This window comes from Ochotona curzoniae, unplaced genomic scaffold (assembly GCF_017591425.1).
Source record: "Ochotona curzoniae isolate NIBS_2020 unplaced genomic scaffold, NIBS_Ocur_1.0 contig_2210, whole genome shotgun sequence".
Taxonomy (NCBI): domain Eukaryota; kingdom Metazoa; phylum Chordata; class Mammalia; order Lagomorpha; family Ochotonidae; genus Ochotona; species Ochotona curzoniae.
In genome coordinates, this window is record NW_024465369.1 from 48,423,164 (window position 1) to 48,446,764 (window position 23,601).

The 23,601-nt window shown below is 44.0% G+C and overlaps 1 protein-coding gene across 4 annotated transcripts in view; it reads left to right on the forward strand.

The window, feature by feature from the left end:
* Positions 1 to 15,536: 15,536 nt before the first annotated feature.
* Positions 15,537 to 23,601, forward strand: part of MYO1B (myosin IB) — a 137,398-nt gene continuing 129,333 nt past the window's right edge. For all 4 annotated transcript variants that reach the window (XM_040971896.1, XM_040971898.1, XM_040971897.1 and 1 more), the window contains exon 1: positions 15,537 to 15,675. In XM_040971896.1, the coding sequence (XP_040827830.1) occupies positions 15,541 to 15,675 (135 nt within the window). In that variant the 5' untranslated portion in view covers positions 15,537 to 15,540. The remainder of the gene's footprint in view (positions 15,676 to 23,601) is intronic.

Sequence of the window (23,601 nt, forward strand, 5' to 3'; positions counted from 1 at the left end):
ACATTTCTTTTGGTGTAGAAAACTTTTGAAGTCTGTGCATAACTTTTTCATGATACTCATTTTCCGTGAATTTTGTAAAGACCGCACGTAGGCTCCACAATGGCTGGAAGGCAGCCTTGGCTTCCAAAGGATATTGACCTACTTTCCTCTTATCTGTGTGCAAAATATTTGTTGTACTTAGTGTGTTCTCCCTGTCACAGCGGATGTTTGTCTCTTTTGTATGAACTGAATGCTAAAGTGCGAGTTTAAATCAGTGGAAAACGCAATGGAGAAGGCAAGTTGGTAAGCATTTTTAATTTCTAAACTGGAGGGACCTTATACTTAGGTCATTTAAAAAGAATTATATAATTTTTTCCATCTCCCTCCTTCTCTATCCATCTATTGAAAGAGGTAGTTAAAGGTTAAAATTATAACTTTTTAGTTTTATGCCTTTTAATTTGTTGGCTTGTAATTTAATGATGTATTTTGAGAACCCCTTTATTTGATAAACCACTTTGAGAAGAAAGTGGACTTCTCTTCACCAGGCTTTCCAGTGGAGTTTAGTCCTGAATGTTTTCTTTCTTACCAGAATGTCCCTTGGAGTTTTGTTGTATGACTTTGTATGTGATCACAGCTGATCAATGTCTAAAAGCATAATGAGTGTGTTATATTCAAGAAAGAGTATGTGTGTGTGTGTGTGTGTGTTTATGCCTGCTTGTGTGAGTGGGGAGCATTTGTATCCTAATATAAACTATGGGAAATAACTACTGTAGCCTATAGAACTTTTGGATGTTAGCACAATTCAAATTTAGTTAACATCTGTAAATTGCAAATTTTATAAATCAAAGTTTCAGTAGATATTTCATGCATGATTTAAAGCTGGTTATGCCCTGATTGTATAGCTTTTTCTTCATAAATACTTCTGAGTGTACTGGGAGATACATGAGAATCATGGGGCTTCTGATTCTAAGTCATGTTTCTAACATTCGAAAAACTAAAAATTGACCCAGAAGATGCTTCCGATCTCTAATATAATTGTTTTTTAATCAGCTTAGGTGCATAGTGCACTGGGGCCCATTTAACTGTTTTCTTTAAAAATTCTTTCTAAATGACAAAGTAGTTTTGTCTTCTCAATTTACATGATCAGTGTCTTTTTTGGACCATCTTGGCTATTTCTGTTTGATCACTTCTCAACTAATAAACATTCATGAAATCCTAATGTAAATGTATAAACCTCACTCCCTTTTGTTTACATAGTTTATTAGACTTGATTTTAGTGGGTAACTGCCTGAGAAAAAGCTTCTGAATTTTTGTTAGAGTTCTCTGTTAATCACGAGTATGAAGACAATACTGGAGCTGCCCTGTTGAAGAATATCTCTTTTTCTCTTACAGGTAGGTTTCTTAATTTGCAGTGCTCAGATACGTTGTTTTTGTCCTATTAGATGAATTTTAAGACATTGCCTGTGCAGTTTTGCAGCTCCACCGGGTTGTAGACTCACACACCCGGAGTGCTCTTGTGTGTGGCTCAGTGGCTGCACTCTTTCTGTTGGATGGTTGGGAACTTTTTTGGATGATGGTGTCAGCACAGAGGGAGCTGTTCGCTTTGTTTCTGGGTTTCTGTCATCAAGAAAGGCTTTTTGTGGACTGGCGTTTACTGGCTTTTTGGTTTTTAACATTCTTTATGACCCAAAAATGAGAGACTCAAGAGTTTCCAGAGTTAAACTTTTTATTTATTTTTTTTTGGAGGGTAGTGGTTCTTGAGTCAACAGCCAAGCAGCTGAGACGGAATTTGGGGAGATGATGTGTAGTATGCTTCTATTGGGAAACTGAGGCACTGTTATCTTGGTCTCGCCATGAGCTTGCTGCAGAGCTGGCTTTGCAACCCACGTGTTCTGGGTTTTTCCAGAACCGCTGTGGTGATCATTCCTGGCTCTGGACTGTGCAGAATGCTGAAGTTGCTGTTCCACTGTCGGGAAGCTTGCTTCCTCACCCCAGTACGTGTCTCTCCATCAGCCCTGCAAAGAGCCTGCAAGGCAGGAAGATCCGTATTTTCCAAAAATGTTAGGTCCCGGTGCGTCTCTTCAGGCTGCTTTATGTGTGTCTTTGTTCAGTCAGCTGTTTGCAGATTAGCAAGAGTCCCCCAGATGTCAATGAGTGGAAGCAGTTCTATGCGAGTGCCTGCCAGGTGCAATTTGCTGTGCTTCTAATTATGATGGGTGAACACCTTGAGTGTAGATGGTCTGATTGAGGAAGAAGAGGACAGAGGGGTGTGCTTCGGCAGTGGAAATGGAGAGAGTGCAGGAAGAGGAACCCTTTGTTGAGGACATCAGTTGTGGAACTAGATAGGGGCCTTCTGATTAATAAGCCAATTAGTTTGGTTTTCCCCTGGTGGCTATGTTCAGTTTAATCATTACTGGCCATTCTTGGTATCTGTGTACTTGCCAGGAACAAATCGGAGCCCTGGGGTATACCATTACATTTAAGCGGTTTTACATTCATCTAGGGGTTCCAGGTTCTTGATTTTTGCCAACCCAAACACAGTTGACTTCTTGGATGATTATTATTTGGGATCTGCCCTGAGGGAGCGAATTGAGAAGTCTGTGGGTTATAATTAGCACATTCCCCTGTACAGCTGAGTTAGTGTTTCTGGGTAAAATAGTGGTTTATAGTTTTTGGCTGCATTGTCCTGAAGGAACCCATCCCCCTTTTCAGACATTAGCTCATTAACTCTCATAACATTTACTAGTTGTGTAGTGTGACTATGGATTCTGCGCTAAAGCCAGGGTTTCTTGCTGCCTGCTCCAGACCTTCTGGGGTGGTGGCAGGCCAGGGATGCCATGGTCTGTGTAGAGCAGTTGGAGAGGATGGAGGATGACATGACTTTTAGATCCAGCATTGGGGAGAAGGGCCTCTCGGGGACTTTCAGACCCAACGTCAGGGAGCTGGCCCTCTTTGAAGTTTCCTGGCCTTTGGCAGCCATTCTAGCCATGACTCTGCAGAGCTTGCTTGGGGAAATGACCGCGGGGACAGTGATGTTGGCTGCCTTTCCTCCTGAGGGTATTGAACCCATGGAAAGTCTGTTGCAAATGTGGCAACTCTTGGTTGGTCACCTGCACACCCTAACAGACGACAGGAATAAAGTGCAAGTGGGACCTTTAGGCTTATAAGAAGAAAAAGGAGTGGGGGTAGGGGCGGCTCTAGCTTTTGCTGAGTTCGCTTTGTCATTCAGTGTGCCTAACAGTGCTGTAAAGTGGATGTTGTCATCCCTGGCTGTTCAGACCAGAAAGCTGCATTCCAGAGATGAGTTCCCTTGGATGCAAGCCTGGGCTGTGATTCCAGCGCTTGTGCTATCCCCTCTTGGCGTGGGTTGAAAGGTGCTTTGTGGTGGACCATGGCTATGAAGCTTCTGCAGTGTGGAAGAAAAGTTTTGGTTTTTTTTTTAATCACAAGAGTGTTCTACAGAGTTTTTGAGGACTCAGAAAATAGATGGAAGGGTATTATATTTGGTTTCCATTTACTCTTTTAGCAATACTTCAGGCTGGGCACTTTCTATAGGATAGAGGTTAATCTAGCTCACAGTTTTGGAGGTTGAAAACCGAAGCAACATAGAGCTACCTGTAGTCTGGGCGCCCCTGACTGTGCCATGTCAGTGCCATGGCATGATGGTGGTAGCAGGAGGGAGATCTCTACAGGGAGTAGGAAGCAGCCTGTACAGACCTCCTGCTTGACCCCGCCCCTAACACCTGCAGCCTCTTAGCATCCCTCACTGAAGACTGAGGCACATCCACATCATAGCAGATGGGCATCACGTAAATGTCAAAGACCATGGTCTCCCTCCCAGTCAGGAGGGCTCCATCCAGAAACCAGGTGTGTGACACCACTGGGACCTGTGATTTTTCTTTTTCTTTTTCTTTCTTTTTTTGTTTCTCTGTTGAAAGAAGGGTCTGACTCAGCTCTTCATTCCATCATTTTGTTCATGTGTCAGAAGAAGAGTTGGCAGTTGGTAATAGCCAACCTATAATACTGTTAAAGCAGATGCTGTTAGTTTTGACTCCAAAGTTCTTCTCATTAATCAGATGGTGTCCTTATATTTGTCATACTCACTTTCCATAGTAAGAAAACATGCTCTCTTCCCTCTGAGCTTGTTGCTTTACAAGCTAAGTTCTAGCTGCTGCCCCTAAAATCCTTAATAACTGGCCTCTGGGCCCAGGATTGAGGGTGGCCCTGTTCCTGACAGTTTTTGTTGATAGTGCTAGTGTTTCCCTTCCAGAAAGAAGGCGACCTTGACTTTGATTCTGGGTGGTTCCTGGCTCATCTCTGCATTTGAGGAGACACCCTCTGTGATGTTAACCTTAGGTATTCAGAATGTGGGATTCACTGTACCTCCCATGCCTAAGCCTTTTAAGGGTTGCCTATTGGCTGTACAGTGTTCTGGGCTTCTATTTGCGTTTGTCTGCTGGTTTGTTTTCAACTTGTTCAAAGCTATTCGATTTCCTCATCACCTGTTGGTTTAAGGTCCTTTGTATTATTAGGGTGTTTGAACACAACAATATACTGTATGAAAATTGCCCAGTAGCTGTGCTTGTTCCCTTCCCTAACCCAAGACTATCAAAAGCCCTCCTGGAGAAAGGTGAGAGGGTGGGGTGGGCACTCACCGTGGCAAGAAGAATGGAAAATCGGGTAACTGTAATTTGTGAAGTCAGTGCTGGGAATCAACCAGCCTTCTTGTGTTTCCAGCCAGGAGTGGAAACTGGCATCTCACAGAGTGCCCTGATGGTTCTTTGTGGGCCCCCGGCCTAGCTCCATTGAGGACCCGACTGCTGGAGTAGGTTGCCCTAAAGAGTCCCGTTTTCATTCTGGTTGCCCTGTAGATTGGTCAATACTGTGGTTTCTCAGTTGAGTCCCTCATGTGCATACTCTGGGGCTTTCCAATTTTCGTTCACCTCTATGGCTGGCTAGGAAAGGTAGAGATTATAGGGGGAAAGAAAAAGAAAAACTGCTTTTAGGTGAGAAAATGGGGTATGCCTCTTCAATGCATGTTTGTCCCACTAGCCTTTATGTCAGTGTCCCCCATGCTGGTCACTCTGCCAGCTGGTGGGGCCTTAATGTAGCACACAGTCCTGCTTTCTGTGGGGCAGCAGCACACGGGCAGGCACACAATGGTGAGGGAGACATGTTGGTCTTCATCTTACTAGGTTGCTGGAGTGAAACTCCATAGACATGCACAAAGCTGGAGACAGGAATTTTTTTTTTTTCGTTGTGGTCAAATTTACTATTTTAACTTTTCTACCTGTAAGTGCAGTGACCTTGAACGTTCATGTTATTGTGTAACCATCATGGCTGTTTATCTCCAGAACTTTTTCATTGTGTCAAAATGAAACTCCGTACCCATTACATAACAAATCCTTGCCATGCTCTCTGCATGTGCCTAGTAACTCTGTTTTGCATTCTGTCTCGGGGAATTTAGCTATTCTGAATATGTCATGTAAGTAGCATTGAACCAAATGGTACCTTTTGTGCCTGCTGTATCTCACTGAGAACAGAATGTCATTGGGGCTCACCTGTGTTGCATGTGCTTACAGTTCGCTCTTGTCAAAGGCTGAGTGCTGTGACACTGTGTGTCCGGAGTGCATGCTGTCGATCCATCTGTCTGTTGATAGACACTTCCTTGACTTCTGTGAATGGGGGGGGGTGGGCAAGTATGTTTGCCTTCCTGCTTTTACTTCTTTTTGGTGTATAAATAGAGTGGAATTGCTGGGTCATATGGTGAGCCTCTGTTTAATTTTCTTTGAGAATCTGCTAAGGAATGGAAATATTGACTTAAAGGGATTAGAGGTAGTGAAGGCTTTGAAGTGATGTGTACTTGATCAGATGGTGATTCAGAAGGTGACTTGGATTGCAGGGTGCCTGGATCAGGGCAGAAAGGGCTGGCAGCGGCCGCGGTGCTGGGACAAGGCCGGTGTGCTGTTGAGGGGAAGGCTGAGCAGGGAGAGTGATTAATGTGACATAATCCACGAGACAGGTTGCCTTTGAGGGGTGGAAGGATAAGACCGGGAGAAGCCAAGGATCAGAGCTTTGGGTCACTTGTGACCTGGTGAGATTTAGAGGGAAGAACGGCTTTCTGTTCATACCCTTTTGTATTTTCGTGTGAAACGATAGAGGATAAGTATTTTGGACATGAATGGAGACATTTGACACAGTCAAGTCATAGAGATTGTTGGTAGTCAACTGATGAAGTTGAGGGGAAGAGAGAAGGAGTCAAGGGGCAGATGGCCGTGGAATTGGGCTGACTTTGAAAGTGTTGGGGTGGGGCATCACTGGAGTAGTTCTAGTTTCTCAGCTCCTGTACCTTCCCATGTTGAGCTGCTACATCAGAAGTTATGAATCCTGGAATGATGGCAGGCCGGTCATTGATTTCAGAAGGATTCTAATTCAGAAGGTGTTGCCTTTGGTTTATGTTCTTTTCTCCTGTATATCCTACCACCCAAAGTGGGTGCCTATTGTTTTTTCATTTGAAATTTCAATGTGGCTCTTCTGGACTCTTCCCTGGATTGTGAGGCCCTGGCAGGTGGTGTGGGGAAGTGAGGTGCTGTGTTTGCTTACTGTGCCGTTAGCACTTCACACAATGCCAGCAACCCAGCAGGACTCCCTCCTGCAAATCCTGGGTGAACTGCACTGAAATGGAAATTAACTTGAGGGAGGTGAGACTTAGTTCTGTTTTTAAAGATCTCAGAAGGAAATTCCAGTTTCTGTCACTTAGCTCCTTCATATTAGGTATTGAACCACATGCTATAGACTTGGCTCCACCTTTGCCTTTGTTTTGCCATTAGGATTTGCTGAGAGCTTGCCAAATTGGCCTTGTTTTCCTGCTTAAATGTGTATCTCATGTTGTTCTTAAAGCATTAGTAATCTTGACGGCAGCCAAGTGGCTCAATTCTATTTCCTGTCCTTTGTTGATAATACTGTGTTTTTGGAGGAATAGATCAAAGTGGCCTGGAGCCACAGACATTATTTTGCCTTCTGGTCGACCATGACTGCAACAAGGGTGACAGCTGTGAGAACGTGCATTGTAGTAGGGCTGCAGGTTCAATGGTAAATTTGCATACTTGTTTGCCCTTTGTATTTCACTGAATACCTGCCATGTGCTGCTGGGTAGTAAAGAGGAGCAGGGTGTGTCTCTTGACACCCCAGCTCATTGTGCGACATGACCTGTGTACAAGGGGGTTAATGTGCGGAACTCGAGTCAGATGAAGCATGCTTGCTCTGTTTGGACCCCCCTGTGGTGCTGCCACTGAGGTCTGTTCCCAGTGATATCCTAACAGAGCTGTTTGTTTTATTCTTGTCTGAGTGTTTTTTTCTTTTTAGAAATTTTCAATGATCATGTTAATATTTAAATATGCATGTTCTCGCTTTGGCACCACATATACTAAAATTGGTTATGCATGTATATATACATATACTTCTTTTTTTTTTTAAGATTTTATTTTTATTATTTTTTCATTGGAAAGGCGGATATACAGAGAGGAGAGACAGAGAGGAAGATCTTCCATCCGATGATTCACTCCCCAAGTGAGCACAACGGCCGATGCTATGCCGGTCCGAAGCCAGGAGACTCTTCCGGGTCTCCCACATGGGTGCAGGGTCCCAAAGCTTTGGGCCGTCCTCGACTGCTTTCCCAGGCCACAAGCAGGGAGCTGGAAGGGAAGCGGGGCTGCCGGGATTAGAACCAGCGCCCATATGGGATCCCGGGCGTGCAAGGCGAGGACCTTAACCACTGCGCCACCGCGCCGGGCCCTTCATATACTTCTAAAACTTACTTCCATTTTTAGTTGAAAGGCAATGAGAGAGAAATAGATGGACAGGGAGCATCTATTCACTGATTCACTCCCCCTAAATACTCACAGCAGCCAGAAGCCCAGAATTCTGTTTGGGTCTCCCGCTGTGGTTAGCAGGCACCCAAGGGTTTCAGCCATTATCTGTTGCCTTGCTGGGTTGTGTCTTAGGAGAAAGTTGGAACAGAAGTAGAGTAGCTGGGACTCGAATTGACACTCTGATATGGGGCACAGACATCCCCAAATTGCAATCGGAGCTGCTGCACCCAATACTCACCCTGTTTTGCATATTTTCTTTTTAGATTTATTTTTAGTGGAAAGGCAGATTTTACAGATAGAGACAGAGAAAAAGATCTTCATCTGCTGGCTAATTCCTTAAGTGACTGAAGCAGCTAGGGCTGAGCTGATCTGAAGCCAGGAGCCAGGAGCGTCTTTTGGGTGCAGGGTCCCAAGACTTTGGGCTGTCCTGCACTGCTTTCGCAGAATAATCGGCGAGATGGAAGGAAAGTGGAGCAGCTGGGGCATGCGCTGATGCCCATATGGGATCCCAGTGTTTGCAAGGTGATGATTTAGCCACTGAGCCATCGTGCCAGGCCACAGTTTGTACATTTTTCTGGAGCATAGTGCAGTATTTCAATATACCTGTACAATATGAACTAATAAAATCAAGCAACGTGTCCTTTTCCCTTTCTTTCTTTGGGGTTCACCAACCCCTCTCTCCTAGTCCTTCCCAGAGGACTGGGATAGGACTGTGAACTTAGTCGCACCACTGTGCTTCTGAACACTAGAACCTGCTGCTCATCAATGTCATCATTAGAATTTACCACAGCTATAGATGATTGCTTTCTCTCCTTTTTTTCCTCTAGTGAAATAGATGGCAGTGCTGGGTAGGGAAGGAATACTTGCTTCCGTTTGCTGATTTGTCCCCCAGGTGCCTGCAGTGGCCAGGGCAGAGCCAGGCTGGAGCTGAAAACTGGGAACCCAGCCTAGGTTTCCCATGAGGGGACTTGGGGCCCGATACTCCAGCCATTACCACTGCCTTCCAGGGTTTGGTATTAGCTTGAGCTAGAGTCAGGAGGCAGGGCTGGGCATTGAACCCAAGTGCTTTGGTGTAGATTTTGAGTATCTTAACCTCTAGAGGAAATGTTCATCCATCCCGCTGTTTTCTTGAAGCTTTGCTGCAAGTAATGTACGCTGATTTATAGGTGGTAGTTTTTGAGGTTACTGACATGAGAGTAGGAAGGGGCAGAAACAGTAACCATCATGTTTTTTTTTTTTTTTTTCCTGGATGGAATAGCAGCTGGGAAGAGAGTACAGCCATGGAGTTTCCTGGCACTGGATAGCTGCGCCTACACCAGTACCCTTTATAGCAGGGGTGGAATAATTTGATCTGACCCTGCCAAGACAATTGCGGGCAGAACTCAAAATTCAGTAACTCTATAGCAGACTAATATATATATATATATATATATATATATTGTTTTTTTTTAAAGATTTATTTTTATTATTTTTTCATTGGAAAGGCGGATATACAGAGAGGAGAGACAGAGAGGAAGATCTTCCGTCCGATGATTCACTCCCCAAGTGAGCGCAACGGGCCGATACTATGCCGATCCGAAGCCAGGAGCCTCTTCTGGGTCTCCCACGCGGGTGCAGGGTCCCAAAGCTTTGGGCTGTCCTCGACTGCTTCCCCAGGCCACAGGCAGGGAGCTGGAAGGGAAGCGGGGCTGCCGGGATTAGAACCGGCGCCCATATGGGATCCCGGGTGTGCAAGGCGAGGACCTTAACCACTTGCGCCACCGCGCCGGGCCCAGACTAATATATATTTTAAAGATTTATTTATTTTTATTGGATATACAGAGAGGAGGAGATACAGAAAGATCTTCCGTGATTCACTCCCCAAGTGGCTGCAATAGCTGGAGATCAGCCTATCTGAAGCCAGGAGTACCTCCCTCCCTGTGTCCTCCACGTGGGTCCAGGGTCCCAAGTGTTTGAGCCGTCCTCGACTACTTCCCCAGGCCACAAGCAGGGAGCTGGATGGGAAGTGGAGCACTGGGATTAGAACCAGTGCCCACTTGGGATCTTGGCATGTGCAAGGCAAGGATTTTAGTCACTAGACTACCATGCTGGGCCCCCAGTATGTATTTTTTAAGATTTTTATTTATTTGTTTGGAAGGCAGTTAAACAGAAGAAGGAGAGAGAGAGACAGAGACCGCGCGAGAGAGGTACGTAGGTAGGTTGTGAAGCAGAGATACATAATCATTCATCAACTGATTCACTCCAAATGGCAGAAGGTAGGGGCCAGGAGTTTCTTTCAAGTCCTCCATATAGGTGCCAGGGCCGAAGCTCTTGGGCCATCTTTATCTGCTTTCCCAGGTACATTAGCAGGGAGTTGGATTGGAAGTGGTTCAGCCAAGACTCAAATTGGCAATCATGGGATGCTGGCACTGCAGACTGTGGGTTAACCCACTATACCACTGTGTTGGGTCCTGGCAGGCTAATTTTTAATTTTGTGTGTTCTGTGGATGATGTTATAAATAGCCAAATAGCCCATGGCAGAAAAGAGATTACTCATTCTTTTCTGAGAAGGGATCTACCTCCAGGTTAATGGGTGACTTCTCCTGTTGTTGGGTTTAAAGATCATTTTCCCCATGTCAGGGAGAAAACATCTAGTTTTTAGATGCAAGTAGTAAAGAGGACCAGGTGATGGTATGATGCTCTGTGTAGGGATTGGTACCTAGTGTCACGGTTTGGACTCTTGCTGGCTGGCCCCTGGAAGCATGCGTGCAGGCTTGGGAGGAGAGCAGGGATTCAGGCAAGGTTGGAGGGCTGCAGGAAGCAGATTGCCTCACACTGTCACTGTTGCCATGTGTGATGCATGGACTCAGGCTTTCGCTGCCTGCTTCCACCTCCACCCAGGGCAGTCAGATTGGCTGTGCAGAAGCTGTGTGCCCACCCACACCTACTGCCTGCCCTGGTACTGGGAGAGGGCAGATCTCTCTTTTAGATTCTGAAGTGGATTTGGTGCACTGCCTCCCAAGAAAATGGTATTACCTAAACTGACAAATTAATGCACCCCTGCTGAAGGCTACACTGGCTGAAGGCAGTTACTCCTTCCCCAGAGGTTCCTCTGTGTAAGAAAATGACCTTCACGGTCCAGCTCAGTGGCCTAGCGGCTAAAGTCCTTGCCATGAACATGCCAGGATCCCATATGAGCACCGGTTCTAATCCCAGCAGTTCCACTTCCCATCCAGTTTCTCCCTGTTTGTGGCCTGGGAAAGCAGTCACGGATGGCCCAGAGCCTTGGGACCCTGCACCCATGTGGGAGCTCTGGAGGAAATTTCTGGCTCCTGGCTTTGGATCGGTGCAGCACCAGCCGTTGTGAGCACTTGGGGAGTGAATCATCAGAGGGAAAATCTTCCTCTCTCTCTTTCCTCCTCTGTGCATATCTGACTGTCCAATAAAAATAAATCTTAAAAAAAGAGAAAGAAAATGGCCTTCATTCATCCCTCTCACACAGGCCTGTCCCGAGTATTGGTGGGAAGGCATGGAGTTGGCTGCTGTGACCCACTTCAGCAGTCCTGTCTTCTGTTCTTCTAGGATTGATTGGAGGTTCTGGGGTGGTTTTCCTGATGGTTGTAATGCAGTCAGCCACTCTCCCTTGGCAGTAGACCTCCAGCATAGTAGTTTTGAAAGTTGATTTGCTTATGCAGATTTGTAAGCCCAACTGGAGCTACTGCCTTCCCTAGGAGTTTTCTCCTGAGTTCTTGGGTAGCAGAACCCCTTGGGGCTGCTTGGACCTGTGAGAAGCGTCTGCATGGGGTGCTCCACTCTTGAGGGCTGCATCTGCCTGAGACCCAGGAAGCTCAATGTACAGAGCCTTCCCTGGCCTCTCAGAAAGACCTGCATCACAGCCAGTGTAGAACATAAAAGACTCGCCAACACGTACTCTAGTATCATGCAGTTTTCCTGAATTCTTTTGTTCCAGGGACCAGGTCCAAGTGTGAAGGGAGAACAAGCTATGGGGTTGTCAGCTGCCTGGCTGTTGGGTATCAAAGGTGATTATCCCACCAGTCTACGATAGGAAATGCCATACCCTCTCTTACTCTTGGCTCAGCTGATCCACACATTTTAGTGTGTGAATTAACATTCTACTTCCTGGTTCATTTCTTTCTTTTTTTTTTTTTTTTTTTTAAGGATTTCTTTATTTTTATTACAAAGTCAGAAATACAGAGAGGAGGAGAGACAGGAAGATCTTCCATCCGATGATTCACTCCCCAAGTGAGCGCAACGGCCAGTACTGTGCCAATCAGAAACCGGGAACCAGGAACCTTCTCCGGGTCTCCCACACGGGTGCAGGATCCCAAAGCTTTGGGTTGTCCTCAACTGCTTTCCCAGGCCACAAGCAGGGAGCTGGATGGGAAGTGGAACAGATGGGGCAAGAACCAGCACATATATGGGATCCTGGTGAATGCAAGGTGGGGACTTTAGCCACTAGATTATTGCACTGGGCCCACTAGATTATTGCACTGGGCCCACAGACTTGCTTCTTTTGGTGGAACAAACATACCAGCTGCTTTTGTTGATGTCCAAATGAACCAAGACTTGGATGGTAATCTCAAAATGCCAAAGCTGTGTTTTTGTAGGAAGATGTGGAAGTACCTGCCATTTTCTCCTTGTCCTGTGAACTACCCTGAGAAGGAAGGTGGTTCTACTGTATCCTTCCCACAGGCACCTAGATGCTCAAACGCTTAAAATAAAAATACCCAAAATGACCATGCAGATGAATCTTGGCATCGCTATGCAATTTGGCTTGCTTCTTGTGTCTTCAGGGTATTTTGCTTTCTATCAAGTGCCTGTAACTCAGCATTGGTTCTCCTCTCCACCTCAGAGTCTAAAGCTGGAGAAGTGTGAAAGTTAGAGTATGTATAAACTTCCTTGGAGATTCATTTGAAAATATGTAAAGCAGGTTTAATTGCCGAGAAAGATGGGCTGTCGTAGTTATTGTTACCTGTGGCAAAGATTTCCCATTCAACATCATTACTGAATTTAAATTGCTTGTTTGGCATGGTTATTTTTGACACCCTTCACAGGTTGACTTCCTCTTTAATCCCTAAGCCTTCTTCCCTCATCTGCCAAGTCCTGTGTAATGTGTCACAACCAGAGTGCTTCTGGCATTTGATTGAGTCTGCGGACCTGAAATTTGAAATCTTAATTCATTGTGACAAAGGTTGGGCACTCGCAGTGCTATTCCTGTGTGTGTCTTTCCACCAGCTTTGGTGGTAGCTTAGCCGCCTTCCCAGTTTCTTCATCTGTAGGGAATAAGGCCCAGCTCCCTCGCCCCACCACCCCCAACAAGTACTCTACATTTTTTGTTCTAAATCAGTCTGGCCTACTTGAGGCAGGAAATCATGCTTTGGGGTATGGGTTTTAGTGATGCCTAGAACTGTTTGTTCCAGCGGTAGTTAGCACGAAATTTTAAAAAGCAGATTTATTTTATTGAAAGGTGGAGAGATAGATCCTGCATCTATTGTTGACTTCCCAAATGGCCAACACAGCCGGAACTGGGCTGGTCCGAAGTTAGAAGGCAGAAGTTTCCTCCCAGTGTCCCACGTGAGTGCATGGGCCCAAGTGCTTGGGTCATCTTCTGCTACTTTCCCAGGCACATTAACAAGGAACTGTATCAGAAGTAGAACAGCCGGGACTTGGAAGCAGCACTCACAGGTGATGTGGGTGCCATAGGTGGAGCCTTGACCTACTGTGCATGGCACCAGCTCTCATGAGCATGAAATTCTAAGTACATTACTTGAAGGTGGCCATTGGCATAATGGGTAATGCCACTACTTGTGGTGCTGATGTTTCATGCCATCTGCCAGCTGCTGTGGTCTCCATCATCCCCCTGATAATATGACTGGGAACAGCAGCAGAAGATAGCCCAAGTGTTTTGGGCCACTGCCACCCATGCGGGACACCCTCTTCAGTCTGGCCCAACACTGGCCATCTGGGGAGTGGACTGGTGGATGATTTTTCCAGATCTTTCTCTAGCTCTTTCAAGTTGAAAGAAAAAAAAAAGCCAAATATCTTTCAAGACGCATAAAGAAACTCTTGTTTTGGTTGTTAAACACTTTCTTACTTGACTGTTCTTGTTTATGGGAGAACCTCTTCTTTTTATCTTGTCTTCTGGCTTCTTGGCCACCCTACCCCAGACACATACATTTTTAATGGAGTCAGGAAAGTTGTTTGTGCCTTCATGTAAGTTGCTAATAATAATAATGAATTATGTAATTGTCAGCACTTCTGAGTGATCTTCACAGCAGGCAGGAGACATGTGGTTAACTTGCTGGATATTGCCTAGAATAGGCAGCCATTGATGCAAACTGCTAAGATCTAAGCAGATGAACTTCATGGGCTACGGTATGCCTGGTGGAAAGAATCAGATGTATGTTCCACTTACTTGTCAGGACATACATATATGTAAGAATTGATTAGTATTCTGAAGTGTGACTCTTTATTCTTGGAAATCATGTGAAACTGACTTCTGCTTTGGAAAACGTTTAGAGGAAATGTCCCAGATGATTTTAGTTCCGCCCTTTGGCTTTTTAATCCTGGTACTTTTAGGTAAAATTATGCAAACACATTCATGCATGTGCACATACAGCACATTTTCCTGTTTTAATACCTAAAAGAATTTTAACAGCCTTGATAGTGATCAAATTGGAAACCTCCGGGATAAAGCATTCTGCTGTTGGGTGGCACCATGGGGTTTGAATGATGCTTTTGTATCGTGCCTGTTGTTATCTGTTAGATTTTTCTTCTGTTGAGCCAACGGCAAACTGGTGTTTTAATGTGTTCATTGCATGTCAGTTTGATTTTGCTTTTGTAGCAACGTGTCTGTTAGAGTGAGAATTAAGAATATGGAGATAATTTTTGGCAGATTATATTATTTAGGGAATCTTTGCTTCACAAGTGGATTGTATTCTTTGCATCGTAAGTCAATTTTGAGTGCTAGGAATGAAATTTCTTCCTAGAGATGAAATGTTCTAAGTGGTAATTGAGTTCTTTAACATGAAATGCCAAGGAACCATAAGAAATTTCTTAATTTTTGAGCTTCAATTTTCATTTCCTAAGATGGAAAAATCACAGTATCTAACTTCATAGAATTATTATGGGGATTAAATGGATAATGCATATAAAGTTCTTGATGTGGTATCTGATAAGTGGCCAACCAGCATTAAATAATAGCCACATCATTTGAAAGACATTTGTTGAGAAAAAAGCATGCTGAATTTCCTTATGGAATGCTGGTTGGTGAGATCCTAGCAGAAGAAAAGCCATGAAAGTTCCAGACTGGATGTTGATGCGCAAGGATTGGTGGAGGAGAGAGTTGGTTCTTTCCCTGCAATCTTGCAACTCTGACTAGGGGATGGGGTGAAGGTCTAAAGAAAAGGAGACCATGACTTCATGGTTCCTTCTGTGGATGGAGTTTGCCTGTAAGGCTGGACAGGGAGGGGTGTGGTTCATTTGTGGCAGCAGGTTGGCAAATGGGACGACTGCTGCCAGGCCAAGGCTTCCAATGCCAGTTGTATGAAGGGAAGGCTGTGACATGTGGGAGGCTGGGGAAGGTCATTTGGAGGTGCCAGTGTGGCACTCTTCAGTGGTGCCAAGAACCCAACTGAGATAATTTTGCTCATTTGAATTGACCCCTTTTTCTCTTCCACAGCACACGACCATGGCCAAGATGGAGGTGAAAACGTCACTTCTGGACAATATGATTGGAGTTGGAGATATGGTTCTTTTGGAACCTCTCAACGAGGAGACCTTCATTGACAACCTCAAGAAGCGTTTTGACCATAATGAAATCTATGTGAGTAAACCCTGTTTAGACTCTGGACATGATGGCAGAGAACTGACTTTTCTACCTTAAACGGTCTGTTTTTGTTTTTGTTTTTGTTGTTGTTGCTAAGAGTCCAGAGAAACTTGTTCATATCCTCAGCAAGAGTGTGGAGTGTTTGCTGATTTAGCACAGGGGTGATATTAATTAGATGAGTCTTCACAATGGTGTTTATAGAATATCAGCCATGTGCGGAGTGTGGTGTTGGGTAGTGGGGTCATTCTACAATAGAGCATGTGAGCGACATGTGTTTAGAAAGGATTTCAAAGTTTGCCCATAGATGCCTTCAGGAGGCTTGCAAGCGTAATTGTTGAGAAGTTACTCATTAAAATGTAACACTACAACCTGTGCAAGAAGAAATGAACACTTGAGAAGTTTGTGTTGGTAGGGGCAGGGACAGCTGACTGGATATGGATACACACTTGGTTCCCAGAGCTTTGGGGGTAGTTTCCATACTGCTAACAGAAACATTTAATGCCATATGCAAAAAGTGATCTCCTGTAAATGTATACAGTAATGGGAGAAAATTTTATTCTGTGGAAGTTCTGTATAAAGGGTTTCATAATGCTACTTTAACTATCAGGTTCTCAAAATATTTAAAATGTGAGTCACAAATATATTTGTATGCAACATCTCTGAAGTATGCATAAAACAGATACTTTGTGGTCTGTAGAGAAAGCTGCATTGTTAACTGGAGTGTTGATTCCTTATGTCAGCAGCTGAGAAGAAAACAGGATGGACTGGATGGAAATAGTTTTAATAACTTTCATCTCTGTAAAATTCTTTCCCAGTTTTCAACCGGCACATCTGTGTACGTTGAACTGGATAACTGGGATATGACAATCTCCCCCCCTCCTTTTTTTTTTTTTCCTGTTATCCTATAAGGAGAAGCAAAGGAGAGAGACTAAAGTAGAAGTAGAATCAGTTCCAATTTTTGTTAAACTAATATCTTTCCTTGCCTGCAAGATTAATAAGCTGCATTATTTTATGTCACCCATAGCTTGCCTTTCTAGGTAGGCAACTTTTTCTATGTGGCTACTACCACAAAATAGTATAAATTGAGTGACTTACAAAATGTAAGAATTTTCTTCCTGCGATTCTGGGGATGTTGGGGATGAAGGGGTGGGCACACTGGGGAGAGTCTGCTCTCTGGCCTGTGGATGGTGCTGCATGATGTTCCATAGTGGAAAGCAGAAGCTAGAAGCCCCATGGGGTCTTTTGTTTTTGTTAAAAGCCCCAGCCACATTCCCTCAATACCCAGTCACCTGACAAGGCCCTACTGGTCAAAGCATCATTGTATTAGTGATTGAACATTTCAATGCATACATGTTGGGAGGACACAGACATGCAGACTGTAACACCTACTGTGTGTGAAAGGAAACTTAGTGGATTGGTTTGCTTGTGATATAGTCATGGTTGGGTCACTGAACCCTTCAGGTACCTAGATCCTACTGTGGGAGGTGGGGCAGGTTGTTAATAATCTACAACATTTTGCGTCCTCCTTTTGAAATATCCAGTTGTGTGATACCCCAGCAAGGGCAGGAAACAGGTCAGAGAGATGACTATATTTAAAATGTTTATTCAAAAGGCTAAAGTATAAATTGTTGCTGCAGAGTGAGGAAGTGGTGTGCCTTGGCTTGACAGGCGTGGTGTCACATTCCCTCCCAGTATAGTCTCTTCTGGGTGAGAAAGGCTGGTGGCTCTGCAGCTGTGATTGAAAGTGAGATCTGGGGCCAGTGTTGTGGAGTATAGTGGGTTAAGTGCCTCCTACAGTGGTATCCCATGTGGTATCTGAGTCCCAGTTTCTCCACTTACCATCCATCTCACTGCTAATGTGCCTGAGTAAGCAATGGAGAATGGCTTAAGTACTCCTGGCTTCTGGCTTCAGTCTGGCTATGTCCTGGCTTTTGCAACTATTCGGGGAGTGAATCTGCAGATGGAAAAATCTGTTTTTCTCTCTCACTTTTTCAAATAAGAAAGTCTTCAGAAATCCATACATACATACAAATACATAAAGAAGAAGTGATAGCAAAAAAGATAACCTTTAAACATTGGCCTTTATTAATATGGAGATACAAACAATCAATTTTGTTGTAACTAAGGTTGCTGATCATGTTTCTTTTTGACTCTAAGAAGTGCAGTTCATTTTTAGATAAATTGAAAATAGGACGGAGATAGGACCATTGCTTGCATTCAAATATCTGATTCAGGCACTAACAATAGAAACAGTCCCCCTGTGACAAAATTCCAACTACTACCATTTATGAGTATTTTTTTAAAGATTTATTTATTTTATTGCAAAGTCAGATATACAGAGAGGAAGATCTTCCATCCGCTGATTCATTTCCCAACTGGCTGCAACAGCCAGAGCTGAGCAGATCCAAAACCGGGAGCCAGGAGCTTCTTCTGGGTCTCCCATGTGGGTATAGGATTCCAAGGCCTTGCATTGTCCTTGACCGCTTTCCCAGGCCACAAGCATGGAGGTAGATTAGAAGCGGAACTGCTGGAACTTGAAGCAGCACCTGTATGGCTACTGGCACTGCAGGCAGAGGCTTAGCATATTATGTCACAGTGCTGGCCCACATGCTCTTTTTTTTTTTTTTTAAGATTTATTTTGCATTTTTTTTAAATTGGAAAGTCAAATTTACAGAGAGGAGAGTCAGAGGAAGATCTTCTGTCCATTGATTCACTCCCCAACTAGCCACAATAGCTGATCCGAAGCCAGGAGCACCCCCCACCCCTGGGTCTCCTACACAGGTGCAGGGTCCCAAGGCTTTGGGACTGTCCTTGACTCCTTTCCCATGCCACAAGCAGGGAGCTAGATGAAGTGTGGCAGCCAGTACATGAACTGGCACACTTACGGGATCTTGGCATATACAAGGTGAGGATTTTAGCCACTGGGCTCTCATGCTGGGGCCCTGTGCTCTTTTAAGTGGAAAAAAAAACTATCATAAAGTAATGGATATAGTATAATCAGAATGTTTTTAAGGATGGTGAGTTTGTGCACATATGTTACCAACATACTTGTGCTTGTAAGGCACACCATACCAGGGTTGGATGGGGTCAGACGAGGGAGGGGTGTCACTCTTATTTATCTGTATTATGGGACTTAAACCATACACATGCATCACTTTTATAATTAATTTAAGAAACCTTTCAAGATGAGTTTGATTGCTGTTTCCCTGGTTTCAAATGTCAGAATCCTGTCCTTATGAAATCTGTTCCTGGCTCTTATTCTGATAATATTCATGCTTTACATCTTTTTATAGATTGCTGCACAACTGTTTAGCCTCTTGCCCAAGGCTAAGTTAATGACATGCAGTATTTTACTGGCACTACCTCACTTTGCTTAATTCTATTTTAGAATGCAAGGATGTAGCTTAAAAATTGTCTTTATGATCTTCTAACTTTATTTTTCAAAGAAAGATATATTTATTGATTTTACAGGTAGAATGAGAGAAACAGGTATCTTTGATTTGCTGATTTGCCCCCTATTGGTGCAATGGCTGGGGTGGGTTATGCCCAAGGTACAAACCCAGAATCATATCTAGATCTCTGTCAAGAGTAGCAGGGGCCCAAATATCAGACTATCTGCCATTTTCTCAGGTGCCTTAACAGGAAACAGGATTGGAAGTGTAGCCACAGATATGGACTGCCAGTGATAGCTTAGCCTACTGTGTCGCAATGCCAAGAGTGACCATCTAGGGTGATCACATGTGCCAGCCTGCTGAGCCGTCGTCGTTGTTGAGGGATCCAGTGATTGGAGGGACATTTGCTCCTGACTTCACAACCTTGGGCATACCCTCACTCTCAGCCGTTCCTCTGGGACCCAGCTCTTGGCTTGGGGACTCTGTTCTGCCAGCCTACACCCACACCCCTGCCAGGACATAAGACCCTTCAAGGAGAGCAATGTGGAGGGATTGTTTCGGGATAAGTTGTCAATTGTCCAGAGTACTTGTAATTCCTGATGACGCCCTGACCTTTGCATGCAGGCAGCTGGCTCTGGAAGGTGATTCCCTCGTGGGCACGCTGCACTTGGAGTTGGAGTTGGGGTTGAGGTGTTTCGTGCTGGTCAGTGTCAGGTTATGTTGTGAGTACGTGCTGCATCATGTGGCCCAGCCTTAGTGGAGGAGGTCTGTTCGCCTGCCCATGTGAAAGTCCCCAAGTGTTTTGTATCTAGAGTTGGGTCGGGCAGCAGCTCTGAGTTGGTTCATAGGCATCCATGGCCGAGCCATGGCTCTAAGTCTGCGATAGTTTCAGATGCCGATGTTTAGAGTTTAGGTTGGAGATGGAGGAACATCATGTGAGAAGAAGCATAGGAGAATGTCAGATTCATGGGTATTTTGCAGGGTCCAGGGAGGGCTCTGCTTCTATTCCTGTCTCTGGACAGAGCGTGGTTCAAGCTGGGCCCAGCTGCAGGATATGCTGTTTGGTCAGTGGCTGGGAATGCGGTAGTGACATGTCCCAGTCCTGCTTTTTTGAATGCTTTCTGCCCTTTGCCAGTCCTTCCTGGCTTCTTCACCCCATGTCCAGGCTGGCTGGGTGCTGGCGGGATTCCTGTGGACTCTTGTTGGGCTGTAGGAGACAGTCAAGCTGAGGTGCAGCCAGCCGTGTTCTGTTTTTAGGGTGACTGGTCAGGACTGTGGTTCTGCTCAGGAACAGGAAAGCTGCAATTTGGGGAAGAACAAGGCCCTGGGCAAATTTGGAAACTGAAGACCTAAGGTGCCTGTTCCTGGACAAAAGTATTTTTGGTGCTACCCAGTCAGTTTAGTGTTCTATCTGAATTGTCAGGTGGGGAATGATCCAGAAATGGAGATCTGAATTGGTCCCATTTTAGGTTCTTGTGTCAACTAATTGCAGTTGCAAAAGTGCCTGTTTTGGAATTTTAGTGAAAATTAATTTTGAAAAAATTAAATATTACATTTGTTTTAATTTTTTAAAAGTCAACACTAGTATTAGAATCCCCAAAGGGTGGGATTAGGCATTTTTTAAAATATATATATTTGTTTTATTATTTTGATACAATTCCATAGGCTCTGGGATTTCCCTTTCTCCCTTCCCAATACCCCTACCTCCATTGATTTCCCCTATATTATTACAATAGTATAGTCCTTCCAAAGCAGTCACAAGTCCATCATTCTGCTATTTAAGTACATCCTGACATTGTAGGTATGGACAATGGCTGAATCCAGCATCCTGTTGTCAACATATGTTGAACAGTTTCATTTTGAGTCCCAACTTTGATTTGGAAATAGAGATGCATACCGCATTGTAGCTTCACATCTGGATATGATAGCCTCTATTATACAGTTACTCTACCTCTCATTAAATGGAAAGCCATAAAACAAAATCAACAATGGGAAGAAAAAATAGAAATTTTACAACATGAAGTTAAATAACATGCTACTAAATGACTAATGTGTCACTGAAGACCAAATGGTCCCAACTAGACACCATTATGCTCAGTGCAGTAAGTCAACCCCTAAAGGACAAATATCATATGTTCTCTCTGATATAAGGTGACCTTCATGCAAGATACAAGATCAATAGCCATTCCAATTCTGTTTTTGCTACATCTCCCGGGTTTTGAAATTTTTGTTTTTAATTGTCATTGCTGCAAAAGTTTTTTTCCCTATTAATTTCCTTACTGACTCATAGGTCACACAGTAGCATCATTTGCTTCAAAATGGTTTTGGATTCTTTTTCTCTTCTTTAGGGATCAGGTGTTTTTATGAAAGGTGCTGAAGTGTTAATTACTATGTATTTGGTTTTAAATATTGCAAAGCTAATGGGAAGAACGGTGATTAACTTTATTTTTGTGTTTTTGCTGTTGCGTTCCTTTCAACCAACTTGATATTGAAGCTATTTGGGAAAGCAGATATATCTGTACTGATTGTGAATACACTCCTTGTTATTCCTAGATTATACAATATCAATGACAATTTGCATAGCAGTTATATGGTATTAGGTATCATGAGTCATTTAGAGATGATTTAAAATAAAAGGCTTTGAGAAGTTCCTGGAAATGGAAAATGAAATGAAAAGATCATGTGCATTTCTTGTGAACTTTGTAAAGTCCCCTTGTATGCAGGAGGATGTATGTGATTCCATGCAGCCAAGATGAGATTTTATATAGGGGACTTGGAGCCAGTCCTCTATGATTACCAAGGGACAAGTATTTATTGAAGATTTCCAAAATGCTTTCCGTGACAGTCCCCATCTATAGGGTGCATCAAATATTCCTGCAAGTGTTTGACATAAATTATTGGTATTCTCTTGCTACAAAACAAAGGGGGCCAAACTCAGACTAAGACTAACATTGTTTGTTTTTGCTGTTTCTGTGGGTGGAGAGGTGGGGTGCCCTGCTCAGTGCTTCTCTGGCTGTGACAGAGGTGTCAGCCAGGGCTGTGTTCTCATCTGGAGCCCGGACATCTTCCCAGCTCATGAGGTGTTGGCAGAAAGCAAAGCTAGAAATCAAAGTCCAATTGAGTGTTATGGCTGCTTCCCGGCTGTTCACCAAGTGTTTTTTTTTTTTTTTTTTTTTAATTTTAAATTTCTTTTAAAAAAATCTGTTTTCTCCTAAATTACAAGAATAATGACATGCCCTTTCAAAACATTTAAAATAGCATAAGCATTTATGAAATAAAATGTAATTTTCTTCTATCAGTGCCCCAGGCCTATTCCCAGAAGTAATAGTGGTTAGTAGAATGGTATGTAATCTTGCACACCATTATAATGGTGTGTAATTTTAGTTTGATTAGAAACAAATTTTCTTGTTCTAGAGTTGGAAGCTTAGGAGAAAGCTCTCTTTCTCCTACCTAAGTGGATCTTTACCCAGAAAACTCAGACCCAAAAGGATGGTTTGGATGCACCAGGAGCAATCTGTAATTTAATGAACAGTTGGCCCTCTGTGTAAGTTCTGCATCCACAGACCCTACCTGTTTCGTGATGGGAAAACAATTACGTTGAACTGTGTTGACCCCACAGAGCCCATGCAAGGAAGAGGGGACAGGATCTCGCACTCTTGGGGGAGCCATCCATTCCTGAGGGTGTGTGTTCTTGATGTGCTGTCAGTAGCATGCGGCCCAAGGGTGTGTTGAAGTGTAGACTGCTCAGGCAAGGAGCAAACACAGTGTCTTTGCGTTCAGGAGTGCGGATTTGCTGTCTGCTTGGAGTGGAGACACGGCATCCAAAGGCTCGGTGAAGCATGTGAAAAACAGCAGTTCACAAGGCCAAAGACAAATGTTGTGTCTAACTTCTGAGCGTGGTCAATCTCGTGGTTCATTTTAATAACTTGCCACCTTCAACCCATACAAGATTTCTCTAAACCCTTTGGTGGTTGAGAAACTTAGAATGTTAGTTAGAATGTTCAGAGTTGACCCCCCACTTATCTATTATTTACCAATCTTAGAGAGTTCAATCATGTGGGCTCTAGGCAGTACTTGAAATATTTGTGGAAGATTTATAATATACTTAGATATTCTGATTCAAGCCACTCTAATGGTTTGACTTGAGGAAAACTATGGTTCAATAGTAGTTTTGCTGAAGTGTCAGCTTTTGGAAGGACTGTGGTGGGCACCAGGAAGTAAACAGCAGAAAGAGGCAGCAGTTCAGCCTGAGGAACAGTTGGCCAGGTTGATAAGCATTAGTTTTGGCCTTTGCATCTATAGTACAGGTGCATTTTAATGCTGCTCCTAAGTTCTAGTGGGAAGTTGTGTTTTCCATTGAACTCTACCATGAAAGGGGTAGAGAGAGATGATGTGGCTTTTGGTTGAGATATGGGCTTCTAGCAGCTTGACCTAAGTCTGAATCTTGACCACTCACATAACCATAGAATTTACTTGTTAGAGTTGGTGTGGGAAGAAAGAGGTGCCTTGGTCTTGTGCCTGGCACATAGGA